Raw genomic sequence first — 12,141 nt, 5'->3', positions numbered from 1 at the left:
TCCCTCCTTTCTACAGGAGCACCATCAGAATTTAAAACTAGATTTTTATATTTTTTCACTGAAAATTCACTTGTAAATGAACACTCTCCTTCGGAATGGTGCAAAAACTTACACCAGTGAAATTACCTCTTGGTTATTACTGTACTAAAATTCAAACTGAATGGGGCATAGGGTCCATAATCCAAACAGTCATGTGTCAGATGAGTAGGGAATTGTGTTTCCTCAAACAAAGCTTGGTTTGTTGATGTTCTTTTGCAATGTTTTTCATAGGTGGGTGCTACCTATATTACGAAAAGGTTACAAGGAGGACCTAAAAATTTAAAACTAGATTTTTATATTTTTTCACTGAAAATTCACTTGTAAATGAACACTCTCCTTCGGAATGGTGCAAAAACTTACACCAGTGAAATTACCTCTTGGTTATTACTGTACTAAAATTCAAACTGAATGGGGCATAGGGTCCATAATCCAAACAGTCATGTGTCAGATGAGTAGGGAATTGTGTTTCCTCAAACAAAGCTTGGTTTGTTGATGTTCTTTTGCAATGTTTTTCATAGGTGGGTGCTACCTATATTACGAAAAGGTTACAAGGAGGACCTGCAAGTTTCTGATATGTACAAAGTTACAAAGGAAGACTCTGCATCACATCTGGCTGATAAACTAGAAAGGTAACTATATGGTACCATTAAATAGACTAATAATAGGAAATTGTATCTAAGTGATTACAGATATGCCAATATCATACTATCGCAAGCAGGGTTGCATTTTTTGTAACATTACTTATGTTGCTTATTTCAAAAGTGATTGCTGATATATTGATGTGGGGGGGCAAGATTGACTACATTTTGGCAGCGTCAGTGGTTTACAAACTATGACAAATAATTCCAAAAGTGTAACTGTTACCAAGCAATTGGTACATAGTATGATTTGGGCATTGATGATGTGCTGATTACACAGACATCCAAAAATATGCAAAAGTTTGCAATGCTATAAAATGTCTTAATTTTGGTCTGAATTAGCCCTAAATTATCATAACAATATGTAGTCTCATGGATGGTAATTTTTTAGAGATGAAATTTCTGGAATGATTTCCTCCCTACAGAGCATGGAATAGAGAGGTCAAGAGGAGCAGACAGCAGAAAAGAAAGGCATCTCTCCTGAGAGCATTCATCAATGTGTTTGGAGGGGAGTTTATGTTCCTTGGGTTAATAGCATTCATAGAGGTATGTATGTGCTATTGTACTTTTAATGATTGATACATGCTGAGAGTTTGTCTGTGACCTGCTGATCAGCCATGTTAAAAGGTAGCAATCTGAACTGATTTAATTTGTCAATTTGTGAATTTTATTATTTTGCTTTCAGACTGGTGATAAAAACAAAGTTCTCAAAAAATTTGGTGGATTTAAAGTTTTGAATTGAAGCTTGAAAACCTTCTCCATAGCCCATTTTGTATTGCTCCTTGTACTTCTGTAGACTGGATAAATGTGAATGCAAAAATAATCCCTGTCAATCAAAAAAAAGAGCATGAAACAATTTTTATCAAATTCGTGTGTGTGCACTGCAGCAGTTTATTTTGACAAAATTCTAATGTCAAGTACCTACTCCAGATTCCAGAAAAAATACAGCACTAATTGTTTTGGATTAAAAATATATATTATCCTGTTTTGCCAAATGAAACACAGCTAATCTTAATCCTTTATAACTGACTGGCTATAAAAAGTCAAATTTTACTATTTGGTTAGTTTTTGGAAGTAAGAACCAAAAGATGCTTTTCAGTGTGTTTGTATGTTGTGACAAATAAGAAAAAAAAACTTGTACTAAGACTAATTTCGGGTTATGCATTATACTTTTTGGAAAATGCATTTTCTAATCTCTTTTACAACCAATTATGAAAATTAACATTAATTGAATACCTGAGTGGAAGAAGGGCCCAACTCCATCAAAACTGTTTTTGAGATATTAAGAAAAAAGTATATATTTGGAAAAGTTTTATAGACAGAATGTTTTCATCTTCAGGGGATCTTTACTACATGAACATACAATATTACATACATTTGAAATTATATTTGATGTTTCCATGGCAACGGTACAGGTCTTAATACGAGCTGGAGTTGGGCCCTTCTTCCAGTAATATACTTCAAGTGCCAGTTCCGTAAGCAGATGTGTTATAAATAGCTACAGAAATTTGGTAATTAGCCAGTAAGTGCACAATTAGAAGCATGTAATATGTTAGCAAGAAAGTTTATTGTAGTTGAAATCAGATTTCATGGATGAACAAAATTTTCTATTTGTGGAAGAAGGGCCCAACTCCGTGGAGTTGGGCCTTTCTTCCATAAAAACAATGATTAAGTGTATGTGGAAGATTATTTAGAGAGTGGATTTTGGCTCATCTTTCACACACAAGGAAGAACAGTCTGCTGGCAATAAAATGCTGGGTCTAACTCATTTTTGTAAAAAATTGGAGTTGGGCCCTTCTTCCACTCAGGTATTCAATTATTAGAATTATGAGCAAATTCTTTTCTCAGCCTAAATGGATGATTTTGAATGCAAATGTTTGAATTTTGTGACTGCAATTGTAAGAAAACATGCCAAATTGCATGGTTTTGGTCCATTTTCTTCAAATTGCAATAATATTAAAATTTGACTTTTATAATTTATTGCCAGTCCAACTAAAGGAATAGAATTTAGCTACATGTATGTTTCATTTGACAAAACAGGATGATAGGTTTTTAATCCAAAAATATTGATGCAGAATAATGCTATATTTTTCTGGAATCGGGAGTAGATTCTACATAAAGATATGATTTGAAGTCTACCCTGAAATTCACTCTATAAAAACTGCTATAAAAAAATATTAAAGGATCTAACATCCATATTTTCCAGTATAAAAACTAAACATGCAAAGAATTGAGTGGAGCAATTTTTCTTTCACATTTAATTGATTTGCGCACTATGCACAGGTGACAATAATAAATTTAAAAAAAAATTCATATTCAATTAATTTTATTTATAACCAGTATGCAATATGATTGCCCATATGGTCCATGCAAATTGCATCCATTGGCAAGAGCAGAGCTAAAAATCAAGGGGTTAGTTGAAGAAGGCCCTATTCATGTTTTAACAAATTTGTCACGGGGCTATTATGAGCAATTTAGGGTGAAATCACCCTTAGCCCTGTGTATATTGAGCAATGCACTGACGTATGAACATGAACTGGCTAGAGTCTGTTTGGCTTCCTTGAGACAGTAGCGCACACCGACATCGCCTGGCTAATAATTACTTTGTCAGCAAAGATACTAAAATAAATACCCGGGATCGATACATGTGAATTTGCTATGCACAAGTTTGATATGAGAAGAAAATCTTTGGATACCGGGTTAGAAAATGATGAATATCTCCCGTAAATGATTTCGTATAAAGAAACCAGATGTGGTTCCTTGCACTTAAATATATATTTTGAACAGATATGGTAGTCGTTAGCTTGCGTCTTGAGAGAGTAGCTTGCGTCTTGAGTCAAAAACTGACAATAATTGTGATTTATATGTGCCGAATTATATAGCGCAGTGTATAGGCCAATTCGTGTAGATAATCTAAAAGCATATGACCTATGGAGTACCATGATCGACTGACACACAGCGAGGTCAGTCACCGAGCTAATCAGGGCTATTGTCAGTAGCCTTAGTCAGATGTCCTTCGGCCTATTATGCGACTCAAAACTATTAAACAGGTCGATACAAAATGGCCATGCGTGGCGGTGGATTCAACCTACCATGGCGATTTCTGCCATGAAGATATCGGGGCGATGACACTGTGTAGCGTAGATAGTGTATCTGTAGTGCATGATGCAGCGTGAAGTGACTGCACCCAACATTTATACACCACCTTTGATAGCACATGTATCACACATGGACGCAACTGCCTCGAGGAAGCCAAATGGACTATAGACTATACCAAATTACATGGTCAGAATTTGTTTACATACTTTTATTGGAACAATCCATTTACGATAATCTATGGATGTGTTCCCTAAATACATGTAGTGTATAAACCAAATATATTTATGATAATATTTTGCAAATCTAGAGAAACTTTTCCTGAATGGATTCTTTTTTTTAATTGCTGACACTTCGAACACTGATGTTTAATCATGGTCTTGTTACAGGATGTGGAGTTTTGTTACCTTTGTGTACATATGATCAGGATATTTGCAGTTTTTGTACTGTCTAGTGTATACTTTCAAGAAAAAATAACTCACCACATTGAAACATGACCAATGTCTGAAAAAACAGATTTGAAGATTATAAAGAAAATATGTTTGATCAAATGAACACAATTATAAGGAATTTGTTCTATTTCGTCACATAGAATCAATATTTTATACCCCACATCAATGTGTGAGATGAAATTGCAAATTAAATAAAGGCAAGTGCGTTCCAGTTTTAGCCATTTAACTAAAAAACTGCAGTGTATTTATTAATATTAATACATTGGTCTTATAGCAAATGAGTCGAGGAAGCCAATTTATAATCACACTTACATTTCCATAGGTCATGTGATTCTTTAGTTAAGGCCAATAGTATTATCAAAATAAATTTTTTAGGCATTTTCTCCTCCCAAGAAAAATCATGCACATGGGATGGAAATGATACCCTTATATCAAACCTTGAGATCTCCTTTATAGAACCATTCCTCTTGTGTGTCTGCTTTACTTGCCTTAGAATTTGAGTGCAAATAATGCTAGGTCATGCACCCTTATTAACTTGGTTAATATCTAAAGGTACATATCTTGGTGTATATTTCCGAAGACAATTGCAGTGGTTTGATGTGATGGGTTATGTTCACTCCAATTGATGCATTGTGGATAAATGCAACAGCAAAAATTAATGGAAGTATACAATACTGAAGAGTAAATTAAAAATGATGGATTCTATAAGTCATAGAAATTATGAAGCTATTCTTCACAATTCACAGGTTGAATGATATTTCTTTTTTATGTATATATTTCTAAAGTTTTTGATCAAGTATGTCAAATATTTTGTGTGTATTTCTTTTCCTCTAGTAGTGCATAATATTTCATAAAATAATATGCCACAGATAAGTTTTTTTTTTTCATTATGTTTTTATTAGAGAAAACAAAACAAAACAAAAAATCACAACAACAGCTGCAAAAGTATAAAAAAATACATATTATAAGGTACTGCAGCATGCACAAATGAAAAATAGATACTGAGTCACATGTATAATATTGCCACATAGATACATGTGGCAATATGGCATAACACTATAACATGTACATACATCAAAGGTCCAAGCACCACTTTTAAAAATAATTACTTAATTTACCCTTTTTATAAGCAATGCCATAGATAAGTTACAAGTAGAAGGCATTAATTTACTTTAACCACATACAATAATGCCACCTTTATGCACACAGGAAAGTACCAAGATTACTTCTCCAGTATTGGTCAGCCTAATGTCCAGATATTTTGATCCCGACTCGTCTGTTACAACAATGGAAGCATACCTCTATGCTCTGGGGATTTCGCTGTCAGCAATGGGCTTAGTTTTACTTCATCACCCGTACTTCTTTTATATACAATGTATAGGCATGAAAATTAGGGTAGCTTCCTCAGCCCTTATCTACCGTAAGGTATGTGAAGATGCGGCTGTAACACAGCATGTAGTGTAAGATTTTAACCCTTTTCAGCAAGGTACATAGGACTTTGCCTCATCAAAGACATTAGAACAAGGTACATGTATGTTGTTATGTGTTATAACAGGGCATGCAGTCAGTTCAGAAATTGAATGGGTAACTGACATTGTAACATTCAAGCACATATGTTATAGCATTATCATCACACTGATGTGATAATTGTATAACTTATCCTTTGGATACGAATTTATAAATGTATGTGGCAGTGTGAAGTTGAAGGAAAAAGACCTAATTTATCTGAAAATTAATATTAATAAATGCAAGAACTGTATTAGTGTGGTGATATTGTAAAATTAAGGGCTTGGAAAGCATGTTTGCACAGTGTTTTTTGGGACCTGAGAGAACATCAGACACACCAAATTGAATTCTGATTATCGAGGAATGTCCTTTTGATATCAAATAATTTTGAATTTTTGAAATTTGCAATATAATACAAATTTTATGGCTCATCTAACATTGCCAGTGTGTGATTGGTTGTAGTGGTTTTGTTTATAGCATGTGAATTCTTTCTGAACTAATTTCTCAAGATTTCCAATCAATGGCTGAAAAGGTCTATTGTACTTTATTGCTCATACTTATCTAATGAATCTTGTTTTGAGAGAATCATCAGATAAAAAAACAAGGACAAATAAAACATCGTCCATTCAATTTCTGTAGTGAGTATAGTAATAACACAGTATAACATTTTTATTTTATTTTCATAATTCTAAGCATCTTCAATCCAGAATTTGCTGCTTGCATTGCATAGTCATATCTATTCCCAGTCATCACACTTTCATCTGGTCATTGCACGCCACTATACCATCAGTAAATGATGGTATAACATCACTGATTCATTACGTAATTCCACTCATCCTTCCTGAATAGATAAAGTTCTCTGGCATTATGTTAGAATCCTTGTTACAGTTTCATGCTCTATATGCAGTACGCACAGCACTTCATTAGACTGGCAACATTGCTGCTTCTTCTTTCCTGAAGTTGCTGCCGTTGAAGCTTCTAGCGCCACCAGCAACTTCAGGAAAGAAGAGGAAGCAAGGTTGCCAGTCTGATGAAGTGCTGTGTAGTAGCATAAAAGTGTAACAAGGTATGTCATTAAAAATGGATTTGATAGTATGAATTCCCATCAATCCAGATGAACCTAATTAAAGACAGATAAAAAGAATTTACCACGTCTGGTGTCACTGTCAATTATGATCCTTGATTGGTTTACACAGGTTAATAGTGTGTAAAAGGAAAACCGATCTATCTGGTGCTGATCGGAGAAAAGGAATAGCAGCAAATGGCGAAAAATTACATACTTTTACAAGGCAAAAAGCAGCTTTTCTAAGCATTGTTGACATGGTGCCTTCGCGAAAGAAAGTTTCCTAAGTACTATAAAGACCTAACTTTTGAGATGGTTTGCATGTTTGAAGGTGCAAAATTAACAATAAGGCGCCCGGTTATACCGCCTCGTTCAGCAAGTCATCATCACGACACTTGTAAACAAACGGTGCTCGAGTTTGATTGACAGATGACGTCAGACGCGATAAATTCTTTTTATCTCTTGTCTTTCATTATAATATAATACATCTTGCAATCTTACATAACACTGTTAGCTCCTCAAAATAAATGTGGCAAATCCAATGCTGGTTAGAATACAGCAATGAACAGATCCACAATGCAGTGAGTGATGGTGGTATACTATTATTTTCATTGTTTGTGACATCCCTCCCGACATTACCCTTATGCACTCTTACCCTCCTGGCTAACCATTACTTCCAATAACAAATATCTCAATACGGCCTCATTCAATGCAACAACTTATCATCAAGAGACAAAAATAGTTAAAAACAAGAATTGAATTAGCTGATCTAATTTCAGTGGTATCATGCAAGTAAAGGTTAGTTTCATAGATGTCATTTTCAGCACAATGTTCTTTGTGGTGAGAATTTATTAACATTGACATGGAAAGCACATTGAAATTTCTGAATCACCGCAATGGATGTATGCTGGAATTATTGTCCAATAGGTAGGCAATCCACTTGAGTCTCTCTCGATAAACACTTTTACCCAAGTTGTAAGAAAACATGGACCATTGTAAAAGGTAAGGCAACAGCATTTAGTACATGAATGAAGTTCACCATTTTGGACAAAATATCTAAACCAATAAATAAAAATAAAAATATAAAAACCAATTAATTCACTAATACATACATCTGTAATAATCCCCTTCGGGGCAATCCGAAAATCCGAAATACTCGGACTGACTTGGACCGAAAGATCGGATTGAACATTTTTCAAAATTTACTATTCGCTGCAAATAGGGGCTTATATCATCGGGTTTAGCCCGATCGGGGGGAGTCCTAACCGAGTTGAAACAGACTGGGGTTCTTTCTTTTGGTTTGAGTCTGGATCAGGAAAAACACTTTTTCAAGAAAAATGTCAGGTTTCCATCCTATTAAGGTATCCAATATAAGACACATGGCCATATACAAATAAAATGGTGGATAATTAGTCTGTCTTGGAATTTGTGGTTCTGGTGCAGGTTGTTGGTTCTTAAAATTTAAGAACTGTGGTTCTTAAATTCTAGCAGAAATTGGTTATGAATGGAAGTAGATTAATGCACTTTAATTGTAAGTCTTCTTTTTTTTTTTATTTCTTCTTAGTGCAGATGGAGACTAAAGCCTGCCATTGGGAATTTTGTCTGAGCTTAGAAGGAAAAGCCAGGTATCCAAAAGGAGTTGATTTAGCAGAAATTTGTCATTTTTTCTATCCTTTTTAAAACATAAAGTTACTGTTGAATAGATTCATTAGGTTTGTTGGTTAATATACCATATTGTTTGTAATAAACGCCCCAGGGCGTTGCATTTTTCCAAAAAGGGGGCGTTTATTGGAAGTGAATTGTCAGTGAAAAAAGCTTAAAAATCGTGTTCAATTTCCCGATGGTGCTCCTATCAAAAGGAGGGATTTACGACTAAACATGATGGCGGTGACCACGGAAAATGACATTTTCGTGGGGAATACAACAAAATTACACCTGTAAGTGCACGGAATTATTGAAATTGTACCATAATTAGGCAATGAAATGGATGGAAGTTGAGTCATAAAAGTTTTGTCCATTCAATTTAGCGATCGTGACTGACATGACTGATGCAAGTTTTAAGCTTACCTACATGATATGTCATGGAAATGTTCGCACTTTTGTCAATTTTTTACAGAAAAATTGGAAGGGGGCGTTTATTAGAGGGGGGGAGTTTATTACAAACAATACGGTATATATTTCCATTTTGCTTGACAAAACAAATTTTACTCAGCATAACAAAGTCTGGAGAAGTGCAGGAAGCTATGGAAATAAGGAGAAGATGGAGCAAAACCATGAACAGAGAAGAAGGGACATATTTCCTAATTCACGTCTATGATCCTCTTTTGAAGACTCGAAAAGAGACTAAGAGTTAAATAACTAGTTTCACGGGAAAGGGGATCAGATGAACATATCAGTCATACCTGATGAAGTCCTCCGATGTCAAGGACGAAATATTGTAGTTAGTAAAATTCAAGCAAAATGGAAATATTTAACATAAAATTATATTTGAAAGAGTCTACCTCTGTCCCCCCTGGTTATGCCTTGCAGTGTGCAGTTGTGCTTCTTATACTATTGTAGATTGAATGGCTATGCTGGCATCCCTGCTTTTATTATTATTTATAGCTTGCTTATTTTATAGCTTGCTTATTTACAGCTTACTATTTTATAACTTATAATAAAATTCTATAGCTTATTATTTATAGCTTGCTTTTATTATTATTATTATTATTATTATTATTATTATTATTATTATTATTATTATTATTATTTATTATTATTATTATTATTATTATTATTATTTAATATTTATAGCTTACTTATTTCAACAGGACACCTTCCATAGTAAATAAGACAGCTCCTACCTATGTGTACATACATACTGAGAATTAGCCATACATGTAATAACATCAGAAAATTTGAAATAGTCACTAACTTTTTAATATAATTTAATGCCTGATGACTTTGAATTTCTTCTAGAATTTACAGGATGACATTGGACCACAGTGGCTTCACTAGAGGCATACAGCTGGGTAACATGACTCCCAGATCTGGCAATTTCTGTTCTTTTTTGTCCCTTTTTAAGAATATTTGCACATCGTGGATTAAACCATTTTAAGCAATAATTAGATTGCCATTTTTTTCCAGGTTTTATTTTCAAATGACCATCAATATAGTTAGGTAGATTTCTATCAAAAATTACACATTTTAAATCAGTCATCTAAAAAAATTTCTATTTCAGAGCCTGCTCATTCACCTTTCTCATCCTTCTTCCTACCATGCATTGGTCATCAAGTTGGCAACTTATTATCGTATTCGACCTAATTAGTGCCGCCAGGTGCTTAAGTTTGTCATTTTTTTGTGGGCGCTTATTAAAATGATGTAATAAACACAGACTGACTGTTGCAACGTTTACTGGTTTATCTTGATTCACAGAGGATGGTGATTACTTTACAATTACATGAACCCATTTGCTGTATTTCTGATTATTTGGAGATGTTTATATATAATTAGGACATCTTTTTACAGACATTGAAGATTGCGATAGCGATACTATCCCATTTGCTGCATTTTAGGCTGTTGAAGATACCACTTGTAGATAACGCTCCTTACTTGTATCCATGGCTGTTGTGGTGATACTATGATGCCATTTCGCTTTTACAGTGTGTCTTCATGCTTCCACCCGCGTTGTTCATATCTAATATCATAGCTCAGTTATCTGAACCATCATTGGGTGTCAATGTGTATGGGCTTGCTGGAGGGTTCTCCATCATTGTCATCTATCATCTGATAACATTTCATCATTATCATTATTGTGCAGAGAGAATAGGTATGAATATCAGGGTGTGTGCTACAGCATTTGTATATAGGAAGGTAGGTTCAACCCTTTCAATTATGCATGGTTGTGATGGTGATACTACGATCCTATTTCCCTTACTTTTCAGAGCTGCTGGATGCTCCTACTCCCAGTCTCATATTGTATCTCATTTTGCATCAACTCAACCATCACCATCTTTGGGTATCAAATCTGTTTATGGGTTTATGGAAAGCTGTCGTAGTTTGGGAAAACCACCCGAAATAAGCAAGCAAGCAAGCACTTTTTTTCTGTCTTTTGATGTCCAATCTTGTCTTTATCAGATCGCTTTCATGTTTGCCATTTGTCTGCTTCAGTAGCACATCTATGCTTGTTGCATATCTTCAGTAGCACATCTCCTTTCTCCTCACAGGCTGTGTCACCCACTGTCGGATGTAGCCCTCCTCAAGTAGCTTCCATTTGCTTCTGTTCTGTGCTTCTCTTGCCCAGGTTGTACCCAGATAGGATGTGAGACCATCACGCCATCTTCGTTTTGTCTTCCCTTCTCTTTCCTGTTCTTGGCTGCCATTCCGTTAACCTCTTTGTCCATCTATTGTCGTCTCTACGAGCTATGTGTCCCGCCCATCTCCACTTTGCCTCCTTGACCCTTTCCATGATATCTTTGACATTTGTTTTGTCAGTAGCACATCTATGCTTGTTTATAAGTGTGAAATAATTTGATCAGTGTGAAATAAAAGGTAAGCTTCCAAGGACATGTATAGCTTAGATGGATTACAACAACTAGTAAGTAGAAGAACAGTATTTTGCAAAGATCTTTCACGCTGCCCGATTTTACGCTGTTTACAGCATAAGGTAGGATTCTGATTTGCTAATTGAATTGCGGATGTTAGGCAGAATGATTCTTAGACAGAGTTCTTTATTATTTCATCTAAAAAACAAACAAAAAACATTCAGCGTGTTGACCTGAAGATTAGTGAATCTACAATAGCTCCTGTGCTTTCTATTAAGAACTTAGGTGTTGCACTTGATCCTTGTCTCAAAATTGCATTTGGCACTGACTGTAGTGAGATACACTGTGGCTTATCTGCTGTGATGAGCTATTTGAATGATGACTTTATTCAGTTGCTAAGGATGGTATGGATTACAATAGCTATTTGTTGTATTTCAGAATATGTTGCAATGTTACATACCTTTAGAGGTTATCTTTTTACAGGTGTCAAAGATAGTGCTGTCAAATCGGCCAAATAGGTTTTTATAACGGTGTTGCCATGAATGGTCTCTTTTAATGTAAATTTGACTTATTGAAGGTTTATGCATGCTACTTTGTAACAAGTAAACATATCTTTACCAATATTAATCAAATTCCTTTATTTCCAGTGTTTCTTGGTGATCATATCTCAAATCATAGTTTCTTTGTCATCAATTCTATAATCAGCATAATTGAGTAGCAAAGTATTGTATGGGCTCACTGGAGAGTTTTTTATCTGTGTCATCTGTCACATGCTCCCATATCACCCGTATCAATATGGTGTTGTGAGATCATGCATGAAAATG

The 12,141-nt window shown here is 34.8% G+C and overlaps 1 protein-coding gene across 1 annotated transcript in view; it reads left to right on the top strand.

Moving 5' to 3' along the window:
• The first annotated feature begins 562 nt into the window (after positions 1–562).
• The window catches only part of LOC140155765 (ATP-binding cassette sub-family C member 4-like), a 50,632-nt gene continuing 39,053 nt past the window's right edge, over positions 563–12,141 (top strand). The window contains exons 1-2 of the mRNA XM_072178728.1: positions 563–668; positions 1,103–1,223. Coding sequence (XP_072034829.1) covers positions 613–668; positions 1,103–1,223 — 177 coding nt within the window. The 5' untranslated portion in view covers positions 563–612. The remainder of the gene's footprint in view (positions 669–1,102; positions 1,224–12,141) is intronic.

The sequence above is a fragment of the Amphiura filiformis genome, chromosome 6 (assembly GCF_039555335.1).
Source record: "Amphiura filiformis chromosome 6, Afil_fr2py, whole genome shotgun sequence".
Taxonomy (NCBI): domain Eukaryota; kingdom Metazoa; phylum Echinodermata; class Ophiuroidea; order Amphilepidida; family Amphiuridae; genus Amphiura; species Amphiura filiformis.
This window is presented reverse-complemented; position numbering and strand designations above follow the sequence as displayed.